Source organism: Diabrotica virgifera, chromosome 4, assembly GCF_917563875.1.
Source record: "Diabrotica virgifera virgifera chromosome 4, PGI_DIABVI_V3a".
In the NCBI taxonomy this organism is placed as follows: Eukaryota; Metazoa; Arthropoda; class Insecta; order Coleoptera; family Chrysomelidae; genus Diabrotica; species Diabrotica virgifera.
In genome coordinates this window covers 257,621,389-257,646,634 of record NC_065446.1, presented here as the reverse complement: position 1 = coordinate 257,646,634, position 25,246 = coordinate 257,621,389, and the positions used below count along the sequence as shown (strand labels likewise).

General features: G+C 33.0%; 1 protein-coding gene across 1 annotated transcript in view; it reads right to left on the bottom strand.

The window, feature by feature from the left end:
• Positions 1-25,246, bottom strand: part of LOC126883846 (uncharacterized) — a 154,101-nt gene that overhangs the window by 119,871 nt on the left and 8,984 nt on the right. Inside the window, exons 2-3 of the mRNA XM_050649522.1 lie at positions 9,873-9,929; positions 7,613-7,956 (exon numbers count right to left, since the gene is read on the bottom strand). Of these exons, the coding sequence (XP_050505479.1) occupies positions 7,613-7,956; positions 9,873-9,929 (401 nt within the window). The remainder of the gene's footprint in view (positions 1-7,612; positions 7,957-9,872; positions 9,930-25,246) is intronic.

Below are 25,246 nucleotides of genomic sequence, written 5' to 3'. Positions count from 1 at the left end.
TGTCCTAGGACAATTTAGGGACGAAGTTAGCCCCCCCCTTTTTAATTCACATGTTCTTGCAAAATAATTTTGAAATATTTAGAATTATTTTTTGTCACTTTTTCTTAATTAAATTAATAGTGTAAATCTTCTTCTTTCACAAACTATCCAAAGTATTACCGTAACTTCATCATTTTCTGACTTACAGTGTTGCAAAAAAAATTAATTTGGGGTAAACAAATTAAATAACTTTTAAACTATTTGACTAATTGCTTTGGAATTTAGGGTATGATTTAAGAACCAGAAGTCTCAGCTTTCCGTGTAATAAAAAGGTTTTAAGTTAATTTTTACATAAGTTATGAATATTTATAAAAACTCAAAATTTTTCAGGGAACGCCATATTGAAGTTTTTTATACGATTTATGAGCTTCTTACTCTCAAATTTGTTTAAAATGCTAAACTTTTTGGTAATAGACGAAAAAAGCGAAAATTTACCGTTTTTTGATCTTCATTTATTTATAACTATGTATATCATCAAAATCGGCTGCAGGAAACATATACCTAGGTTATTATTATAGATGTCCATACTACTCAAAAATTTGGTTACGGCCTGGAGGGGGGTTGTGTCACCAACAGGATATTTTTTCTCCTTATTTCTCTGAACTATTTAAACAGAAGACCTTAGAGTACGATACAAGCAGCAGAGATGAAATACCTCAGAAGAATGATAGGGACAAGAAGGATAGACAGATTCAAAAATTAAGAAAAAAGAGACAGATCTAAAATAAACAATAATAGGCAAGTGAAAAGAGTGTGGGGTAAAGGGTAAACAGGAAAAACAGAAGGGAGAAACCTAGAAAAAAGTGAAACAGCAAAATATGACAGTAGAACAGTCCGTCAATTGTTAGATATATCAAATCGTTTGTTTTTGATAAGCCCAAATCATGAATCCAATGAACTAAAACTGAATTAAATAGGATTGAACTTTTTAAGGTACTTAGGTTTTCAAACCATGAAGTTTGTCTTCGTAGACACCTTCCGAATCTTTGTGTTTGGATAACAAAACAAGATGTAACAAACCGTTATTTTTTATTTATTTTAGCAATTATAACTCATTTTTTAGGGTTTACAAACTCACATTAAACAGAAAAGGCCGCAAGCATCACAAAACATCGTTTTGTAAAAAAATAAGAGAAAAAAATAAAAAGTAATGTTAGTAGATCTGAACGATATGAAGTGAATGACCTAAATTGAAGAGTCCGGAAGTGCAACTATATGATTTCCGGTCTACGACATCGAAGAAGACGCCCACGCAATTATTATTAGGAATATTACTTTTGTTTTATAAGTATGTCGTTGATGGGTTCTTTCTATGTAGTTTCAAGGCAATCTACAGTGATTTTTGTTGTGAATTACTGTAACAATAAGATAAAACATCAAAAGACATAGTCAATTCAGGTATATCACAATATTAGACTTTTTCTGATGAAAATTAGGCATTCTCTGTCAATTACACTGTCAACAGTTGACAGAGGATGTAGGTATTGATAGAATCTACAAAGAAAATGTAACGAAAACCCAATTTATATTGTAAAATATAGCTTAGGACTGTATAGAGGTCTTAGCAAACAAACTTGAAGATAATTGTGATATGATTTTTGTCGATCTGTTGGTAAGTTTGGTTATGTTTAGTAAGGTGGACCATAAGACGTGGTGAAATTAAAACTAGTAAAATAAATTTTTTCAGAAGAGTGGGTGTAACGTGCCAATAAATACATTAAACCAAAGGTATTTTCATTCCTTCGTCAATTCACCTCTGAGGTTATGCTTTTTGCCTTTGCAGGATACTGCATTTTGTATTTGAAAGGTGCTGCAATGGAAAACTGATTAAGCTGAAAAAAAGCTCCGGATAGGAGGTGTAGATGAAGATATTTTTAATTGAAAAACACTCTTGAAAGTAGATTTTCAGTCAAATTTTTCTACATAAAATGGCTGGAAAATTGCATCAGTTCATCTATGAGATAATGCTTTTGCTTTGCAGGATACTACATTGTGTATTTGAAAGAAGCTGCAATGGCAAGCTTGATTATTGTTAGAAGGTGTAGACGAAGACATTTTTGGTTGAAAAACGGTCGATCTTCAAAGTACATTCTGTCAATTGTCCCTACATAAAATGGCTTGTAAATTTCATTCTTTATCTTCACGAAGATCCAAATATTTTCCCATACGAAATTTTAGCAATAATTTGTATATTTTTCCACAGGCACCGAGGAACGAGAAAATATCGAGAAAAACCAAAATGACAGTATATAAAACCGTATATATGCCAATTACAATATATGGGGCAGAAAACTGGGTAAGTACTTAATGACAGACAAAGAAAAAGATTACAAGCTACAGAAATGAGATACATACTTAAGAAAAGTGGTGGGAGTAAGAAGATTAGACAAAAGAAGAAACGAAGATATAAGACATGAATTACAGGTAAAATTTGAAGAAAAAAAGTTAAAATGGGCTGGACACATGATAAGAATAAGTGGTGACAGACAAGTGAAAATGACATGGGAGGCCAAAGAAGTGGGTAAAAGCAAGAGGGGCAGACCAAGGAAAAGCTGGAACACTAGTGTAAACGAAATACTTAAGAAAAGATGAACATCATGGCAAGAAGCAAAAGTTTTAGCAGCAGATAGGAAGTGGCGTAAATTTGCAGAGGGTATCATATAAAAGAGGAATCCTCGACACCTTATGGTAAAAGAGGCAATCGATTATGTATGTATGTTGTATATTTTTCCACAGGCACTGAAGAACGGGAACCTTGGAACTATTGGTAGTACAAGGGAAAGGAAAAGTCCAAGAGAAAGATCTCTAATACGATGGGCAGAGCGAATGAAGACTGAAGTCAATGAAGGCAGCAAGCTAACAATATTTGGAGTGTCATCACGTCCTGAAAAGAGCTCAAGCAATGATAAGGAGGAAGAGATCTCTGTAAAATAAGGATATTTTACGATGGAAAAGAGAGAGAAGACGAGAATGGCACCAGCATGTTAGACGAGCGGATCATGATAAACCAGGAGAAAAAAGACCAGGAAGGATTAAAAAGGAAGACCTTTAAAAGATTGCTGACAGTAAGTCACAAATGCGACTACAGTCTTAAGCCTTAACCACTGACATGCGGTATGCCATACCTTGCCGAAAATATATTTTGTTGTAAAACGTGTTTTATCAAAGATATCTAGAATACCATCTGTGTATTCAAGTGGTGTGTAATAAGTGAACCTGCTCCCAACTGCTGCAGTTTTAGTATGGTTTAGTCTTTGAGCTACGTTGACGTAAAGTTTTCTTGCGGTATCACGTACCGCATACGTTTCTATAGTTAAAAGAGTTAAAAGCAGTCCAGTGTATTCTTTCGCTATTGGTATGGCAGCAAGTTCATCCAGTTGTTCTACCTTCAAGTGGAAAGCAATATTTTGCTATTTTTGATTTACCAATATGTACTCAAGTTTTTTTGTAATTCAGTCTATAAAGGATTTTGTAAGAACCTCCACCATTTTTTTAATATCATGCATGCGTTCATGTTCATAATTTTATTGAAAAAATAAAGTTTATTTTATTTGGAGCCGTATTTTATTCTATAACAGTGTGAAGAATCATTCCGTAGTTGATGTAAAAAACAAATACAGTGATATAAGACAAATTCATATTGAAAACAAAGGAGAATAGGCAACAGTATGACCGACCGCATGTCAGAGTCTACGTCTTGAAACATCCATGTCAGTAGTTAAGGGTTAATATTGGAGAAGAGGCCTAAGATAAGACAAAAAAGTCAACTCTATTCATCTTCATCGTTTAATTAAAGGTATGAGAATGTAAGGATTGGAAATTCCATATCAGTCTGGATATTCCATATCATCTCCCAATCGGAGGTTGAAATCATCATCACTATCTGTACTCTATCTGCCGCTGTTCTGAAGAGTCCTATTGAACTGCATTGTTATCAGTCCCTGAAATTTTTCAACCATGACACTCTCCTTCTGATGCTCCTTCCTTCTCTTATCCTTTCACTGTATTATCAGTCCTTACCATTCCATATCGCTGTCTTATCATTATGTGTCCCAGATATTGTAACTTTATTTTTATTATGTTTATTATTTTGTATTCTTTGCCAATTTCTCTCAATACTTCCGTGTTCGTTTTCTTCTGTGTCGATGCTATTTTAAGAATTTTCCTGTGACACATCATTTCAAATGACTGGAGCTCATGCATCCATGACTTTTTTCTTCAGTAGGTATCCACTGGATACCGATCGTGTCGTGGATGACCGATGAAATACTCGAGCTTATGGATCAGAGAAAAAAGAACAAAGAAAATCTCAAAGAATACATACCATCGTCAGAAGAAAGATAAGAGAAGCAAAAGAGAAACAAAAAACAGAACAATGTCAAGAAATTGAGGAGTATCAGAGTCGATATGACAATTTCGATGGCCATCGAAAGGTGAAGGAAATAGCTGGAAAGTTCCGAAAACGCAGCAGCGGAAAAATAACAGATGATGAAGGCAATCTTGCCATAATCAAAGAAGATAAAAAGAAAGTATGGGAAGAATACTTGGGGGAACTTTTCCACGACCTTAGAACAGGAAAAGAACCCACCATTGAAGATAATTCAGGTCTCGAAATCCTACCAGAAGAAGTAGCCACAGCCATCAGACAAATGAATGATGGAAAGGCACCATTACTTGATGAAATACCTGCAGAACTGCTAAAGCTATTAAATGGAGCACAAATAAAAATAATAGCTGAAATATTTAATGACATATACAAGGCAGGAAAAATACCAGCAGAGTGGCTCAAATCTGAGTTTGTACCGTTGCCCAAAAAACCAGGAGCAAAAGTTTGTGAAGACTATAGGATCATATGAACCATCTTCTCAAGCTGTTTTTAAAAGTCATCCATAATAGAAATTGCGCCCAATCAGTTTGGATTTGTGAACGTCGTTGGTACGACGGAGGCTTTATTTAGCGTGCAGGTGTTGTTTCAGAAATGTAGAGATGCCAGCTGTGATGTTTTTGCATGTCTGATTGACTACAAAAAGGCTTTCGATAGAGTCCGACATGAACAAATCATGGAAGTACTGAAGAGGACAGGGATTGACGGAAGAGACCTGAAATAATAGCTAACTTGTATTGGAATCAATATACAGATCAGGTCAAAATCTTAAGGGAAGGGATGCATAATTTCACCGCTGATATTCAATCTGTACTCAGAGCACATATTGATGAAGGCATCTCAATAAATGGAGTCAACTCAGTAACCTGTGATATGCAGATGATACAATAGTGTTTTCCAATACCATAGAAGAGCTGCAAAAAATGAATAAAATAACTGAAACCAGTAGAACATATGGACTAGATATAAATACCAACAAAACCAAGCTAATGATCATCAGCAAGCAAAACATAACTGGAGTAAATCTGTTTGTGAACCAAATGAGAATTGAACGTGTCTCACAATACAACTATTTGGGAACTATAATCAATGAGTCATGGGACAATACTCAAGAGATTAAATGTCGCATCGGAAAGGCAAAGAGTGCATTCTTGACTATGAGCTGTGTGTTCAAGAGCCATGACATCACTCTAAAAACAAAAATAAGGCTCCTTAAATGTTACGTGTACTCAGTGCTTCTGTACGGAGTAGAAACGTGGACATTGAAGGAGGAAACTCTATCGAAACTTCAAGCTTTTGAGCTATGATTGTACAGAAGAATCCTGAAGATACCATGGACAGACAAAGTCACCAATGAAGAAGTACTACTGAGGATGAACATAACTGCAGATTTAGTCAACATCGTGAAGGGCCGTAAGTTGCAGTACTTGGGACATATATAAAGAGAAATCAAGGCAGATACGAGCTACTTCAATGCATTTTACAAGGTAAAATTGAAGGAAAAAGGGCCCCAGGACGAAGAAGAATATCCTGGCTTGCTAACCTGAGAGCATGGTCATGGTATAGAAAGACCTCAACACAACTATTCCGTATAGCAACTAACAAAGACATCATAGCCAGAATGATTGCCAACGTTCGGAACGGACAGGCACCCTAAGAAGAAGGTATCCACTATCCAGCTTTAAAGTCCATACTGTAGTATCGAAAACAGGTAACATCTCAATTCTCAGTTCTAATCTAAGGTTCCTTTTGCTGAGAATAGATCATGTTACTATAGTATGCGGTCTACCGTCGCGTTTCAGCTTGAGGTCTGCCTGTGTGGCTAAACAACACCATAATATTTTCTCAGAGGGGTTTGCACACAATAATGAAATGTAGCAAACCCTTTGTAGGCAAAATGTTTATTGTTAAGTATTAATATTTCTTCTTACTCTCAAAATATTAAATTTAAACCAGGTCTCCAAGCAAATACGTCTGCAACTGTAGACTCTTCTCTCCTTGGTAGAATTAAGTGAGAAAATGAGGCAGAGAATATGAAAAGAGAATAACTACAGGACTATAAAATAAAAAACCACAGAGTGAAAGCAAATTCATATTTGATATTATTGAGAAAATCTGTTTTGGCACGTGAAAGACTACAAAAGGCAAAAAACAATTCCACTAGAAAAAGCCGGTTCATTTGCCGACGGTAAGGAAGTATGATGTCTAATTACTGAGTTTTTCAAAAGAAAATAGTATCTAAAATAGAAATACTAGTTGGGCACTTAGTTCTAAAGTGCACAAAATGTAAAAATATTATATCAGTATGATCTAGGAACCAAAAATCTAAGAGGGAATAGGGGTACCGACGAAATACCGCCATTTTTATGAGCATGTCCACGTTTTCCTGCCTTGTAATGATGATACAGCAAAACTACATGCATATTTACCTAATTTATACCAACAATTATTTACATCGCTTTTGCACCTCGATACATAATGCAGTAATAATAGATAATAATGCAGTTAAGGGGAAAGGAGCAAAAATTTTGACGCATGTCAAAATTTTCAATGTACATATTCATTATTTTCGAATTCTGAGAAAGCTAACAAATATTTTTGAAAAATTTAAACGTAGAATGAAACATTACCTTGTTACCGAGGGCCGAAAGTCCCTGAAAACTTCTATGTTTATTTTAATGAGTTACAGGGGTGAAAATAAAAGAGAAAATTTAGTGTGATTTTTAATTGCAAATATTTCATTCAAAAGAAACTTTTTATTTATTCTAAGGGACTTTCGGCCCTCGGTAATAAAGCAATCTTTCATTCTGCGTTTAAATTTTTCAAAAATACGTATTAGTTTTCTCAGGATTCGAAAAAAATGAATATATTTAAAACACATTGAAAATTTTGACATGAGTCAAAATTTTGCATTTTGCTCCGTTATAAGGGAATATGTAAAAATTTCTTTTTGTGTATCGATTTAGGCTGTCCAAATTGAATAAATAAATTAATAATCAATCACCGGTAATTAGATAAGTAGCCCAAGTATACGATTGAGCAACTCATAAAAAATGTAAATTTTGTGTTTAATCTCAGGACTCGTATGTCGAAAGCTCCCATAATTACCAAAAAAGGTTACAAAATTCCAGTTTCTACAACTGAACACCATCAAATATGCTAATCAGATGAAGTAATTAACCAACTCACCATCAATTAATGAGGTAATTGAATTAAGCCATCCCACTCTGTAGATACACAAAATAAAGTGAGTCCAACACCGATCATGTCGAAAGAGTCGAACACAAGGGGGGATCAAGAGTTGATTTTGAGCTTTGAGCCACCAGAAAGAGTAAAACCGGCCAAAGAGGGACACTTTTGCGCGGTACACTCGACTGTTGATGGTTGATGGCGAACTGAGTGAAAATGTGGTCGGGTCGGTTGAAACGCCGCGCCACCACGAACGCAATCCACGGAACGGAGTGGCAATGAATAGGGGGGAGGAAGAAAATGACGGGACGCGACGGCCAACGTCCGAGCGACGATAGCGCTTTCTGAAATTCGGAATAATAGGCTGGTGAAATGACACGAAAATTTGAAAATATGACGACCAATCAGAACAGGCGGAAAAACGACCTGGACGTCTTTGTCTGCAATAATAAGTATGTCATATAACAAAATTATGACAAGAAAATAAGATGTATAGTGTATAGCAGCGGTTCTCAACCTTTTTGAGTGATGTACCACCTACAGTTAGTTATTTTTATTATTTTTGGTACCACCTATATTTTTAAATTGTATTATCAATACTTACTAAGTACTACTATTTTATTTTTTTCCGTGTTTTGTGTACCACCGTCAATAATGATATGTACCACCAGTGGTACATGTACCACAGATTGAAAACCTCTGGTGTATAGTATATTTCACGACTTTACGACTATTTTGGATTAGGGTCTAGGGATGAAAGCTTTGTCCTAAACGCTCCTCTGTGCTGAGAAACCAGAGGCGTAACAGAGGCCCCCGCAGCATGAAGCTTGCGGGGGCCCCAATATGTCAGGGGCCCCAACTTGTCGTCTAATATATGTAAAAACGTGTTATTGTTATATTATTTTACACATATATACATACGTAACGTTTTTTAAGCAATGCAGTATTGAAAATGAAATTGCTTATCAGATAGACATGCATTACTAACTGATAATTAATAGTGCACGAAGAAACTTGTTCATCTCATAGAATAATACTATGTAATATCTGTAATATGTAATATTTGGAGTGTAATTATCAGCGTCACGACGTATCAGTGGCGGCTGGTCAGGGTCGGCAGGGTCGGCAGTGCCGACCCACACATTTATGGACACATTATAGATTTTTTTAACTATTTAATTTAATCAGAATTGATGATATTTGTTTCTGAAAAATAAAAAAATACCTGTGACATAATACAGACTATATTTCATTCATTGTTTTTAAAAGAATTCGACCGATCCGATTCGTTAAGGGTCGATTTCTCATACCTGCCTTAATCGATGGTTCAGTTGACCGCAGTTCACCGGTAAACTTCGGTTTTGTTTGGAATGCATTTCTCATTACACGTTTATGTCAGTGCACGTTCTACAGCTTTCGAGAAATGCCAATAGATGGCAAAAGTTAAAATACTATCACTAGTTCACTAAAAGTTCAGGTTAAACTGGAGTTGAACTCGATATGAGAAATTGGCCCTAAGTGATCCCTGTGGGCTGTGCGTAAGAGACTTTTCAAATTAATGATCCTATAGCCGTGCACCCGATCAGAGTTGCCAGATGCGATTTTATAAATCCCCCACTTATAAACTGAAATTCCCCCAAATTGAAGCTCAAAACCACCACATTTAAATTTTTGCACCATTGATTCACATGCACAGTACCGTTTTCAAGCGCTTAAAACGGAACTGTACATGCTAATTAGTCAGAGACCAATCATGGATTGTCTCCGCGAACAAAGCTAGTAACTTAGTAGCAGTAGTAATAAAATGTAGAGAACAGTAAATAAACCAAAATTATAATACTTAGCAACAGAGGGCGCCGAAATAATTCATAGGTTCTATCGTCTTTGATTATAATGAGAGTAGAATATACAGTTCTTTCTAGGTACATTCGCAAATTTAATTTACCATGACCGTTAAAATCCTCCATAATTTTTCCCCCAAAAAATCCCAAAACCATTTCTACTTAAAAAAATTCCCCCAGACGCTTTCAAATTACCCCAAAAAATGGAGGAAATACCCCAATCTGGCAACTCTGCACCCGATTGCGATAGGCCCGCTTCGGTAAGCCGTCCCCAGATTGACGATTTGGTTGTAATAAGAAGCTATGGAATATTAGCCGATAGGCAACCAATTATACACTCCCCGTATTCATTTGAATGGCAAGTCCGGCAGATACCAATCTGCCGATCGGTGATCTGCAAACGGCAGCAAGGCACGTACCTAGCCACGTACTGCTCCCGGGATGATCTTCTGTCTCGAAGAGATTTAGCGGCGTACCTAAAACAGCACAGAATTCAAAAATCAATTAGTAGTTACATTTTGATCCTTTTAGGTAGAAGTAGACGAAACTACTGATAGAGGTAACATGTCATTCACAATTATCAATTGTTCTTCGATACGCGTTACGTCTAATATTTATGAGAGGTTTTTAAATTTTCAGACGTGAGTAGAAACCATAAGACAGAATATATTCATTAAAAATTATCCATCATTCTTTAATCAAATAAAATAAGAAAATGAAATTTTATATGCTGATTCAAATATTTTCGGAAGGTGGGATAAGTTACAAAATATGTATAATTTTATATTCTGCAATTCATTAGGTACAACAAACTGTTCCCGAAATTAAGAAATTATTGTTCTCAAATGTGGGCAAATTCTGCCTCAAATGAACGGGATTTCTCTTGTCTCAAAAGAGTGTGTGTGTTTTGTGGTTTATTATTATTGGCACTGGTTTTCACAACCAACTGGCCAGTCAATTTCATAATGCTGTTTTAGACTATAACTTATCACTAACTTATCAGTAATGTGTAGTGTGTGTGTTGAGTAAGTGTCTTGTTACTTTGAAAAGTCGACGTCATTGTCTTTGCAAAGAGACGCTAATTGTATCCGAACGTCTGCGGTCCCTCCGGTGAGTACCGATCTCACAAGGACAGAAACTATTTTTATTTATTAATTTATAATAAACTAAAAATCTCTGACCCTGTCAACTCACAACAATTCGGGCCTTTCGATTCAAAGGTAGGCGCTCTTACCACTGAGCCACAGAGGGGGTTGTCTCAAAAGAGTCAAAACGTATTGTCAAAACACCATGAAACAAGAGAGAATGTCAGGCTTGTCTCAAATGTCAATAGAAAAAACTTTTAAAATCTCTCCAAAACAATAATAAATTTTACAATTACGGTATAACCCATTTTGCTACTTCGAAACAACATAGACTAGAGTTAATTTATAAACAGGTTTAGGTTCTAAATTTATAGGAAAAAACAAAGAAAAACAAAAAAAAGAATAAAAAAATAAAAAACAAAAAAAATAAAAAAATAAAAAAATTAAAAATAAACAAAAACCAAAAATCTCCTATGAAATTGAAGTCTTTTAATTAGATGGCATACCTATCTGAGGAAAACCTTGCCGACCCTGTCCCTAAAGCCACGAGCCGCCACTGCGACGTATTTACTTGGCAATTTGGATTTAGGTTCTACTTATTCTCCACTTCAAAGTTGAACTTGTGCCGTTGGTTGCTTTAACTTGAGGAGTTAAAGTCACCCCTTCTCGGGGGTATAAAACACGTTTAAAATTAGTGCGGAAATGGATAAATTGACTAATTATAAGCAACTTTTGTTCTATAGAGTTTCTTTATCTAAATGTAAGTCAATACTTTTCAAGTTATTTGCGAGTGAAAATGTTTATTTTTCAACAAAAAAACTACGTTTTCAGGCAGTTTTCGCAAATAACTCAAAAAATAAGTATTTTATCGAAAATATTATCGAAAAATTATTTTAGCAAAAATGTAGTTTATAAAAAAACAAATAAAAAGGAGTATTCATGAAATCTATCGACATAGTAAAACAAAGTTCTAGTATATGAAAAATTGTTCTTATTCGTCCAATTCCAAATCGAATCTTTCCACGTGAAATAACCAAAAAATGAAGTACTTTTCGGGGAAAACTCGTTAAAACTTTTTTAAACGTTTAAAAAAAGCTTTATTTTTTATAGCATATTTTTTATAGCATTTTATAGCAAGTTTCTCGCATCAAAACTAAGCAAGTTGCGCTCAAAATAAAGTTGGCCCCTTTTTTACTAAAAAAAAAAACGTGAAAATCTCCCCCTATTTAGCACCCCAAATAAAATTAATTGTTAGCGCTTTAACATTTACTTTATATATGTATTGTTTATATGATCTGTAAGTTTGATCGGTTCGAAGGTCTTATTTATGAAAAAATTTGGTTTTATATTAAAAAAAGTTTTTTATTTTGGAAAAATGCCATTTTTTTAAAATAACTTAAATAGTATTAGCAAGGGCGGATCCAGCCCCGAGAATTTAAAAAAAATATAAATTTAAATACTTGCCGTTCAAATGTTTTTAGTTTCAAACACATAATATCCCGCTTGCTACGAGAAAAATGTTTTTAGCTTTGTGCTGAACGGTAGTAAAGGTAAAGGTTGTGCTGAACAAGGTAAAGTGTGAGGTAACCTAAGCATTGCATGTATCATAAAAAAAGTTTATGTCTCCCCCCCCCCTCCAAAATCCGCCCTTGAGTATTAGTGATACGAAAAATCTCAAAGAGTAAAGAAATGTAGGTTTTGCTTTTATAAATATTTTGGTTTTATTTTGTTTTTCTGTAAGACAAAAATTGGATAAGATATGGCTGTTCAAAATTTGCATGCACTTGTGATTAGTGACTCGTTCAAACTTTTTCAAATAAAACCCTTTCAAAAATTGAACCGGTGAAACTTACAAGTCATATAAAAAAAAGTTAAGTATTTTATAAAGCGGTAATTATTATTAGCTTCATTTGGGGTGTTAAATAGGGGGAGATTTTCACAATTTTTTTTACAGAAAAAGGCTTTAACTTTATTTTGAGCATAACTCGCTTAGTTTTGATGCTAGAAATTTATAAGAAATATAAAAATATAGCTTTTTTTAAACACTTTAAAAATGTTTTAATGAGTTTTCCCCGAAACGTGCTTCATTTTTTGATTATTTTCAAGGTCTTTCAAATCCCCCTTTCAGCTCAGATGATATTTTCTTAATTGCATATTCTAAAACCAAACTGAATAGCAACGGTGATAAGGGATATCCTTGTCTAAGTCCTCATATTATACTAAATTTCGCAATTCGATGACATTCGCGGCATCGATGTTCTGCTTTCTATTCTTACCTATGCATATGAGTCTGTCACGTATATACGAGTTAGCACCACTATTTTTCTTGGTATTCCCATTTCTAGCATTGTTAGGCATAGTCTGCTTCTTTTTATCGAATCACATGCTAGTTGGAAATCTACGAAAATTTGGTGTAGTTTTTCATCTCGCTTCAATTCCCAGTTTTTTTCTAATATTAGTTGGATAGTTGGATCGTAAATATTTGATCTCTTGTTGACCTTCCAGCACGAAAGCCGCATTGGTAGTCGCCTGGAATATCTTCCTAACAAAGAGTGAACCTGTTTAGCAAGATAATTGATAGAACTTTATGTGCTGTGCTAATATGCGATATGCCTCTATACTTTCGAAATTTTTCTTTCCCCTCGCTTTCACTTCATTCCCTCCTACCCCTCAGAATAATGTCATACAGTTTTTTATGTAAAACGTTTCCTCGTTTTTTATCAATTCTCCGTTTATACCATCATGCCTGGTGCTTCGTGATCTTGATCTTTAGGAGATGCTATCGCATTCTTTACTTATTAAAGTGTTGGTGCTGGTATTTCCACATCTGCAGAATGGAACGTAATATCTGTTTCCTCCATCTCACTTCGACGATTTTAGTATCTATCATTATTAGTTCACCTGCTTCATTTCTCGTAGCTGTTCCACCAACATTACCCCAACAGTTCCAGTTTGTCTGAATGTCTTCACTTCCCTAAAGAATTTTTTTACTTGATTCTATTCGCCACTTATGTCCATTTCTCGTGTTTGCTATTCTATGTAGCTCCTTTTTTAGTTCTGAGTAGTCGCCTTGTCTGTGTTCTTGTTCTGTGAAAATCTGCTCTGTTCTCATCTGTAGGGTTTTGTAGCATTTTGAATTTTGTGTGAGTTTTTATTTCCAGCATTTCCTCGCATTTGTGAGGTATTTGTTTCTCCAGATTGTTTTGTTGAGATATCCTGCTGCGCTGTTCGCCATGTTCACTAGTTTTTGTACTTCTTCTTCCACTTTTCTGTAGCTTGGCAGTTTTATTTCCAAGTATTCTATTTTCATCAGTTGTGCTATTATTTTGTAATTTACGACCAATTTACATCGTCTCGGTTCCGTTGATACCACTATCGATTTAGTTTTCTCTTAAGGGAGTGCATATAGATTTTCACTTCGGAAAAAATCAAACAAGATAGAACTTTTTGTAATTTCATTAAGAAATGTTTAATAAATAACATATCAAAAAGTTCTACTCGAGAAGTGGGTGCTTCAGTTTTTATTAAACAAATGAACTACGAAATTAGATATGTTTTTAAATAACTCAGAAAATATAAATTAAAAAAAACTGGATTGACCATTGAAAAATTCAGAAAATTCTACAAAAAAACCTTGTATAAAGAATTATCTAAAATTAAATCTGCATCTTCTATAATTTTTTATTTATAACGCTAAAGTCACCCTTCTCACAAACATTGGCGCAGTGTAAACTAGCGTAAATTTTCCAAATTAAACATGAAAGAAGAGTAATCAAGCTAACTTATGGTTATAATAAAAAGACATAAAATGTATGGGTATAAGTAAGGTGTGGGCGGAAAGTGTGAGCCTTACATGAATTTTGTTTAAAAATGATTTAAAAATGTGTAACTAATACAATTTTTCTTATAAAACTCTCAATTTTGCACAACTTACCTTTCAAGCATCTTACTAAATGATGTTTCATTCAAAAAAAATCTCAAAAATTTAGTTCAAATGATATGACGTCTCAAAAAATGTAATTTTTGAAATTTTCGTAGTTTTATAGAATTACCACCACTTTAAGACGGCATTACTCAAGTTTGAACAGATCTATTAGAGATTTATAAGTGCTTTATTAAAGCTTAGGATGTAATCTTTAAAATGCACTAAATTACTCTACTTTAGAAATGAAATGAACTATTTCTTTTTGAGAAAATTAAGAAAGATAACAAAAAATGTAATACAAAAACCGAAAATTACCAGCTAAAAAAATGTTTATACAAAGTGATCAAAATTTTTTTCTGTAAAACTTACCTAAAATACATTTAATAATAAGCTTTAACAATAATAAATGTTCAGCAAAAAATTTTTTTTGTAGCTCTTATACAGTATGTCTGCGTAACTTGAAACCTATTGATAACTTTTTTATTATCAGTTTTACGAAAAAAAAGTTATTCTTTATAAAATACTCTGCACAGTATATACTCTAATAAGAAATCATCAAACATCAAATTTAATTAATTTTATACGAGGTATCTCAAAAATATGAATTTCACTCAAGAGTAAAGTACCTTTACATTTCACAATATCGATAATTGTTATTAAGAAAAGTTGTTTGGAATTGGAAAAAATTGTTTTAGTGTTCAATTACATCCTTCTAATTAAAATATTGTGAATAATAAAGGCACTTAACTCTTAAGAAAAATTCATACTTTTTACATACCTCGTATAAAATTAAAAAAGTTTGATGTCTGATGGTTGTATCTTAGATTTTAGACCAGGGAGAGCATTTTATGAAGAATATCTTTTTTTCGTAAAAGTGATAATAAAATAGTTATCATAATTGTAATAAAATGATGAGTATCCGTAATTTGAGAAAAAAATTTTTCGATTAGAATGATGTAATTGTATATTTAAACATAGTTTTTAATTTCAAACAACTTTTCATAATAGCGTTTTTTAATATTCTGGAATATAAAGGTACTTTACTCTTTAACGAAATTCATATTTTTGACATAACTCGTATAAAATTGATAAAATTTGATATCTGATGGTTGAGTTTTAGATTTTTGACTATCCAGAGCATTTTATGAAGAATAACTTTTTTTCGTAAAATTGATAATAAAAAAATTTTCCACGTGGTTTCTAGCTACGCAGACATACTGTATAAGAGCTTCTGTATAAGAATTTTCAAATTGCAATGCCATATTCGGATTCAGCATAATCAAAAACAAAATAGAAACATATTTGATTAAAGTAAAATGATGAATTTAATGATATTTTTAAAATTATTTTTACAAAACAATTGTTATTGTTTAAACAATTAATAAACAATTAGCGGCCAAATCTGCGAGTAGAACTTTTTACTTTAACATGTATATAAACTAATAAAAAATGTTTTAGAAAAATATAAGCTTGTTGAATTTTTCCGAAACAATGCATCTTTTCGTTCTAATTGCACTCCCCTATCTGTTGAGATCACCATGTTGTATTGCAACTCCGCCTGCATCACTCACTAGGTGGATCGAGTAGCTTGGTGAGTGATGTTGCCGGTCCCAAGCCCGGATAAAGGAGGAGGGTTGTAGGGTTAGGTTAGCAGCCTGCCATATATAAAAAAAAATAAAAAAAAAGCTCAAAGAACCGGTGAAGAGCCTCGGACTAGAACAGTGTTTTATTGTTAAATAATAGCCACAAAAATTTTTTCATTGTGAATTCTGAAATATTTTACAGCCACATCCATTCTTGTATTGTATTATCATAAAAAATATATTACCCCAACTCTGTGCTACTGAACGTAATGCTATCAGTATTCATATACATAGTAAGTAAAAACGGCTGTCTTGACAAAAGGGTAAATAAAATCCGTATTGTTTGCAGGTTATCGGCCATGGAATATTCATAGGGCCAACGTCAACAATTTGTTTAACAAAAAAGTGTAATCATGAATTTCATCTACATATATATCCATATACAAGTCTGTATACATGACAGTGTGTCGATTATACATTCGTACATTGGTACAAAGTGGACACTGTAAGTGCACTTATAGATGATATAATCCTATATATTTATTTTCGAAATAGGGCTTAATCTTGAATCTATTAAAAAAACCTGTTTAATCAGGGCCCCGCTACCATATGTGCAAAGTGTGCAATGCACACGGGCGCCATCCTTTAGGGTCGCCAAAACCAAGGGTCAAAAATTGCGAAAATATTTACAAGAAAAATTAAAAAGCAAAAATTAATTTTAAAAGAAAAGTTGAGAAATTAAATACAGTTTACTTTGTTTGGATGACATTATTAGTCTTTCTATAGATATAAAATAAAAAATCCCGCTATAAAAATGACAAACACCCATTCCGTAGGCAAAATTGTAGATAAAAAATACCTAACTATGCCCTGATTTCGTGGAAAAATTTCAAACATTGGTTGAGCAATAGTGTGTGGGCGGTAATTCTATCTCATCGATAAGCGAACGATTGTGTGGCGCTCAAATGATAAATCAACAAAATTGGAAAATCGCATACCGATCAAATAACTAATTAGACCGGACTGTATCGTCGCCCCTGTTAGCGAAATTATTCCGATTCGATTTTTTTTGCACAAACTTACTCAATAAGAGGTCCTTATAACAAATCCAGATGGTGCCAGGCGGTGTCGTGGTCGAAAAATTGTTAAAACAATGTTTTTTAAAACAAATTCACAAAAATAATTTTTTCATTTAGAACAATTTTTTTTAGATCACTTGGGTCATTCTGAGTAAAAAAGGTCTAGTGTCATTTTTCACTAAACTTGATTGTTGTCGAGTTATACGCGATAAGAATTTAAAAAATGCGAAAATGCCATTTTCAAGGCTTAATAACTAGATTAAAATTTATTATTACGAAAGTCAAAAAATGACCAAATCAAAGTTTAAAACCCCTCCTTCAAGATGCTGAAGAAATTTTTGTCATTATTTTATTACAAAGCTGTTGTTAGCGCAACAATTAGCGCTATAGTCCAGCTGTATCGTTGCCCACGTTAGCGAAATTATTTCGAATAGATTTTTTTGCAAAGACTTACTCAAAAAGATGTCCTTATAACAAATCCACAGGGTTCCAGGTGGTACCTTGGTCGAAAAATGTTTTAAATAATTTGTTTTAAACAAATTCACAAAAATAATTTTTTACTTCGAATAATTTTTTTTAGATAATTTGGGTCATTCTGAACAAAAAAGGTCTCTTGTGATTTTTCTCTAATATTGGTTGTTGTCGAGTTATATGGCCATTTTCGCATTTTTCAAATTTTAAATCGCGTTTACCCGACAACAATCAATTTTAGAAAAAGATGACAAGGGACCTTTTTTACTCAGAATGACCCAAGTTATCTAAAAAAAAATTGTACGAAATAAAAAAAAAATTGCGAATTTGTTTAAAAAATAATTGTTTAAAACAATCTTCCGACCACGGCACCTCCTGGCGCCTTGTGGATTTGTTATAAGAACCTCTTTTTGAGTAAGTTTTTGCAAAAAATAGAATCGGAATAATTTCGCTAACGGGGCGACGATACAAAATTTTAATTTGAGTCTAAACGAACAAAATTTGAAAATCGCTTTACTCTGGGTTCGTCATCCACAAAAAGGTGGGATGTTGTGAGAAAAAATGTTCTCGGGTTAAGTTTAAACCCCTAAGTGTGACAAGATGGTCCAGCAGAATTAATTCAATAAACCCCCTTAAACTTTATTCAATTAAGGTTTGTTATGGTGTTGCAATTGTGTTATTTGTTCCTATTTTGCTTTATTTCAAGCACCTACCTACCTACCTTCAAAAAAATAAATAAAAAACATTATCAAAATGCCTTAAGGGGCGTCAAAATCCTTTTTTGCACACAGGCGCCAGTAGTTCTTACGGGGGCCCTGTGTAATTCAACTACATAATCTGCTTGTGATTTATATTTACCAATATTTTTTTTCCACTCTTTCCGCAGGGATATTTATGTTGCTGGAGATTTTATTATTACTGTTTTATATTTTGAGAGTTTGCCTTGTCTAGAAAAGTATTTTGAATTCATTAGTGGTCTTAAACTACGTAATTTTTAATTCCCTTTTGCTATTCTGGCATTAAGCTCCCATTTCTTTTTTCCTTTTTAATCGAATATTATACGCAGGTATTCAAAATTGTCAACATTTTTAAAACTATAGCATTTACTACTACAGACCTCACACCAAGGGCGGATCCAGGGAGGGGGCCATGGGGGCATGTCCCCTCCCGAGAATTAAAAAAAATAGAAATTTAAATATTTGCAGTTCAAATGTTTTTAGTTTCAAAACATATGTATATACAAAAGAGGGAATAAATATGTTTTCTGGACTAGAATTGAACAAAAGCAGTAACGGAAGCTTCAAAATGTTTGCTAACGGAAGCTTTTGTAAATCAAAATGTTGATAATTTTACAAAGTGCCAATTGTTAGAACGACCTTGGCAGTCATCAAAATCGTATCAATTTCCATGAAGCGTTACTTGGGTCGCCAGCACTTAGAAATAAAATTTTGATTGGTACTTTCGCATATTCAAAAGGGATTGTTTTGCAAGTTTTATTTTTCTAATGAAAAATATGGTCACAATAGACCAGAGCCTTGTCACGAAACCTTTAACATCTTTCGTCAAACTCATGGGCAAAAACGGAGCCATACAAACCCATGAAAAACATCATACCACAAGGAGTGCGTTCAGATTGAGCTGAATTTTCTACAAAGTTATAGCAACCCGCAAAATACAGTCATTAACCAGATAGACTCTCAGAGGTCTAAACAGATACAAGAAAAGAGAGAAATACTACGACCAATAGTAGAGTCTATAGTCTATAGTCTTCTTAGGTCGACAAAATATTCCTCTGAGAGGCTATCGTGATGATGGCCTTCTGCTTCTGGACGAAGATGCTGGACCTAGGACACATCATTTAAAATATACAACACCTATCCACAGCATCTTCATGAGTAACATACATTAGTAGCACTAGTCAATATTAATTGATAACATCTTGTAGTGAAGAAATAATTGAACAAATAATGAATCAGGTTCAAAGTACAAATTATTACTCTGTCGTATTTGGCGAATTGACCGACGTATCCCACGTGGAACAGCTTTCTCTAAATTTGAGATACATACACAATAACAACATTCGTGAATACTTTGACGCTTATGAGAACATAAAAATAATTAATGAAAATCAAGAAAGAGGGGAAGAACAAGGCCTGTCAGGAGAAACATTGGGAAAATAGTATTAAACTTGTTAAAAGAACTGGACTTGGATCCGAAGAAATGTGTAGGAATCGGTACTGACTTTAATAATACTTTAATAATGAGAAATTTTCAATATCTTTATGGTACTCAAAAGTGTGTGAAAATTGCCTTAAAACTCACCATTGTAGCCCTAAATTTTAAAAATTACCCCCAGACCCCCTGATACCCCTCCCCAAAAAAGTTCATGGCCCCTTCCGAAAATCGGTCCTGGATCCGCCCTTGCATCACACTGGTGTTCTTCTATTTCTCTTCTGTATCTCCCTTGATCATATATTTGGTTTTGTATTCATTTAGCTCCAATCCGAAATTCTGTGCTTCTTCAATCATTTTCTTTACAACTCTTCTTAACTCTTTCGCGGTTCTTGCTACGATCGTCAGATCATCAGCAAATGGCAAGCACCGATGCTCGTTTTTGATGATTGTTTCTTCCACCTTTATGCTGCATTTTGTGGTTACAGTTTCTAACACTAAGTTGAATAATGTAGTGGATAAAGGATCTCCCTGTCTCAAGCATTTTGCCTGATAAATTTTTTTGGTATACCCAAATGTTCTATTGCTCAATACATTATGACTCTATCGACTCTATCAAATGCTTATCTAAAATCTAAAAATCTACAAAAAAAAAATGGAGAGGAACTTTACGTTCATAAAGAGTTGTCTGTATCTCCTTTAAGAAGAAGATTTGGTCTATAGTAGATCTGTCCTTTCTAAAGCTGACCTGAGACTCATCTAGGATTAGGTCTGGATCCCGCGTATGAAAAAAAAGTTGATTAATAGCAAGCTGAAAATTTATTAATACCTTAAGGGTGTCTAGTCGGACAAATTTTGATATATGGGAACACTGGAACAGGGTAAGTTTTAATTGTGGAACAGGTTAAAAATTTGGAACGATCAGACCACGAAAACGGCACATGTATTTTGTCCGACAGAACAGACTTAAACTCTCCGAACAGAGATTAAACTCTCATGCAAAAATCAGACTGCTATTTATCACCAAATGGGCATTTTAATGAGTGGAACATGTAGAATATGTCAAATGACAGGAATTATGACAGGTGATAAATAGCAGTCTGATTTTTGCATGAGAGTTTAATCTCTGTTCGAAGACTTTAAGTCTGTTCTGTCGGACAAAATAAATGTGCCGTTTTCGTGGTCTGACCGTTCCAAATTTTTAACCTGTTCCACAATTAAAACTGCCCCTGTTACAGTGTTCCCATATATCAAAGTCTTAAGTATCTTAAGTGTCTTAAGTATCTTAAGCTATTAACAAATTTTCAGCTTGCTATTAATCAATTTTTTTTTCATACGCGGGATCCAGACCTAGATTCTTTCCGTATAGCAATTTAGTTTATTAAAACGTTTTTATATACTTCGTCTTTGTCACTGTCTCCGCAAATTTTGTAATCCATTTTAAAAATAGTTCTAGGCTATCTAGGCGCCTGAAATTTTCAGAATAGCTCTGAACTAGCTAACAATGCAATATTTAACTGCTATTATACAGCGTGATTGATTAGTGTGGTAAAGCTCCGTAGATCCGTTATAGTAATAGATAGCAATAAAAGTTAATAACAAAAATTGCAGCAAACTTTGTGCTTCATATAACAAAATTAGTTGAAATGTTACAGGGTGTTCGATAACATAATGGCAGACCAAATTTATGCTTTTTTAAATGGAACACCCTGTGTTTTATTTTATATTCGAAATCTTCTTACCTTCTCCATTACAAAAATATAAAGGTTCGGTAAGTTATACAGGGTATTTACAAAGTTATAACCAATTTTATATGAAAATCGTAACAAGTTGAACTCCCTGTATAAATAAAAATAAGGGTTTGCCACAATGGCAATGGTTTATTGACAGGTGGTCTGCCCTTGGCAGCCACTCTAAAATCTTCTCTGTCCATCTGTTGTCTCTCTGTCTTGCGACGTGTCCTGACCATTTCCACGTCAACTTCGTAATGCGTTTTATGATGTCTTCCACTCCAGTTCGTATTCTGTCTCTCAAAGTTAGGCGCATACTAATCAGTTGACATTATTTCATTTTCCCATACTTACACTATTAGTTCATATATTCTTCTCTGCAGTTGATCTCCACCAAACTAGATCATTTCTATGATTTCTATGAACGCTGAACTTTACTTTAATAATAAAAGGTTTTCCACAACCGGATAATCAAAGAATCTAATACAAAAACCATTTTTTCAGCGTTATCTGAGCAATCTTGGTACATTAGAGTTAATTAGGCAGTAAGTACTCTTCGATGTGACTTAACAGTACTTGGTTAATGTCTTCATTAGACGTGTTATTTTATTGCCATGATACTACTAATTAAAATTTATCTTCATCACAGGACTATTAAGATACAAAGACTTGAATGTTAGATGGTTGAGAAGCTTTGATAAGAGAATACAGTTTAATTATTTTTAAAATGTTAGTTTATCCTTAGGTCACATACATTATCATTATCATGTTCATATGATACAATAGTCAGTTTTGTCTATATTGATCGTATTTTAAAGCACTTTTACTAAGAAATTACAATAAGACAAAGAATGATTTATAAAAAAGTTTCAGCCAATATTCTTCAAGAAAAGAAAACTTATTTTGAAATGTGAATATTGTGTTTGGTTGAGTTTACAAGAACATAGGAGCAACTGGGATGAAAATCAGGCATGGTATATGGAAAATCTCAAAGATTTTTAGAAATGAAAACAAACTACACCAGGGAAATAAGGCAAAAATATACCATGTTCGGGACACTTGAGCAGCCAGGTTGCAAATGGGTTTTTTGGGTACTATATAACTAATACATTATAAATACAAAAATGCCCGTCACAGTTTGGACGAGAAATTTAATTATTAACAAATAAGGGTCAAAAATGGAAGTTTTTTCGTTTAGATCGCTACAGGTAAAAATATGGTAATTAAATATCTTATTTATAATATTTTTCTTTTAGTAGAGTAGATAAGGCAAGGTTTAAAATAGCGCTTTTTTAATTTTGGCCCGATCATTTGTTGCTTCGGATATTGCAAAATAAAACTAAAATTTAGAAAATAAAAAATTTGCTATAACTTTTGCGAAAATGAATTTAAGACTTTCATATTGCATGAAAAGTTGAGTCAAACAGTCCACACAATGAACAAAACATTTTAGGACGATTCGTTAATTATTTTAAATTTTATTCAATTTGTTTATCGCAAAGAGCTTTTTTTTCGCAATGTTATTGTTCAGAAAATAATAACGATATAGCAATCCTGTGAAAACAGCGTGAAAGTAAAATAGTAATATTTTCAACGTATTTAAAAAATCATTAAAAAGTCATTTTTATCACTCGAAAAACATTTTACTAAAACAGAGTCATTTTTGGCTTATAAACAATTTGAATAACTTTGTTAATATTGACTGTAGACTAAAACTACAATGGGATTTGAAAAACTGGTATTTTTATACGAATTTTAAAATAAACATTTTTTGCCTAGGTTAATTACGGTCAAAGTTAGCTACTTTTTTTTGAAGTTATACTTCTTTACCGGCGATAGAGGGTGAATTTTTATATGTTAAAACCTATCAGCCCGGCGCAAGCGCATTATAACTTTGTTCTGATTGGATGTTCAAATGACATGTCAAAAATTATCCGATATGGCAGCTGTAGGACAGCTGTGGTTTGGAGGTAAAGGTAAAGGTAAACAAATGTATAATATATTAGTTTTATTGTTGTGAGGACAGAAACAAAAAAGTTTATAATATTGTAGTGACTTTTAAATAGTTTTTAAAAGCAACAGGTACGTAATAATTAATGTATCATGGGTATAAACCTACCTATTTGATCTGCCAAAATACATAGTATGTAATACTTTTATTTATATAATTTGATTACCATCAAAATTTCTATCAATATTCACCTAATATATTGTTTTCTTACTCTATGTTTTGTTGTATTTTTTCAATTCTAAATCATTTCAATTCAAAATTAAAATAATTTGATCAATTTTCAAAATATCAAAATATCACAAGTTTAATCCGTTTAGTTAGTCGATCTTCGTAAATAATGACACATAGAGTCCGTGGCTAAGCGTTGAAGGCGAATGAATTCCAATACCAACCGCGCTTATCAGCGCTGGTTCGAGTCCCAATAGAAACTTTCTTTTTTGTTTTTTTTTTAATACATTTTATGATTGTAAGTATATTTATTATATAATTGTATTTTCAGAAAATACGTATTTAGTTAAAAAAATTTTTCGACAATTAATGTTCAGACATCATTTGTGGCTTGTTTAATGTGTTTGTGTGTGTTTTATTCTTTTATTATTTTAATTTTTGGCACTGTTCTAATAAAAATGTTTGAGAAGTAGTAAGTATAAATTAGTTTAATATTTAAACAAAATATAAATAAAAAGTATATTAATTTCGTTTAAATCATATAATAGAAGTATAACTTCTTACGTGCGTACAAAGTACACACACATTCTTTTTATTTAATTGACGGCTACTTTGTTTATAACAATTAAGCAACCTAACTAGAGCTATTTTGAAGTTTAAGATATACAGGGTGTAACAAAAATACAGGTCATAAATTTAATCACATATTCTGGGACCAAAAATAATTCGATTGAACCTAACTTACCTTAGTACAAATATGCACGTAAAAAAAGTTACAGCCCTTTGAAGTTACAAAATGAAAATCGATTTTTTCCAATATATCAAAAATTATTAGAGATTTTTTATTGAAAATGGACATGTGGTATTTTTATGGCAGTAGTATCTTAAGAAAAAATTATAGTGAAATTTGGACACCCCATAAAAATTTTATGGGGGTTTTGTTCCTTTAAACCCCCCCAAACTTTTGTGTATGTTCCAATTAAATTATTTTTGTGGTACCATTAGTTGAATTAAGTATTTTTAAAACTTTTTTGCCTCTCAGTATTTTTTCGATAAGGCGGTTTTTATAGAGTTGCAGCTTCTTTTTTAATATGTTTACATAAAAATTTTATGGGGGTTTTCTTCCTTTAAACCACCCAAATGTTTGTGTACGTTCCAATTAAACTATTGCTGCGATACCATTAGTTAAACACAGTGTTTTTAAAAATTTTTTGCGTCTATGTATTTTTTTGATAAGACATCTTTTACAGAGATGTGGATCCTTTTTTAATATGGTTCAAAATATACCTAAAAATGTAAATCAAAAATAAATGTTCATATTATTATTACCAAGTTTCCATAATCGTACTTAACCATATACAAATATGTGGTGGATTTGACAAATATTCAAAATATCTCGATATAAAGTGATTTTTCGAAAAAGTACTGAGAAGCAAAAAAAATTTGAAAACATTGTGTTTAACTAATGGTACTACAATATTAATTAAATTGGAACGTATACAAAAGTTTGGGGGGTTTAAAGGAACAAAACCCCCATAAAATTTTTATGGGGTGTCCAAATTTAACTAT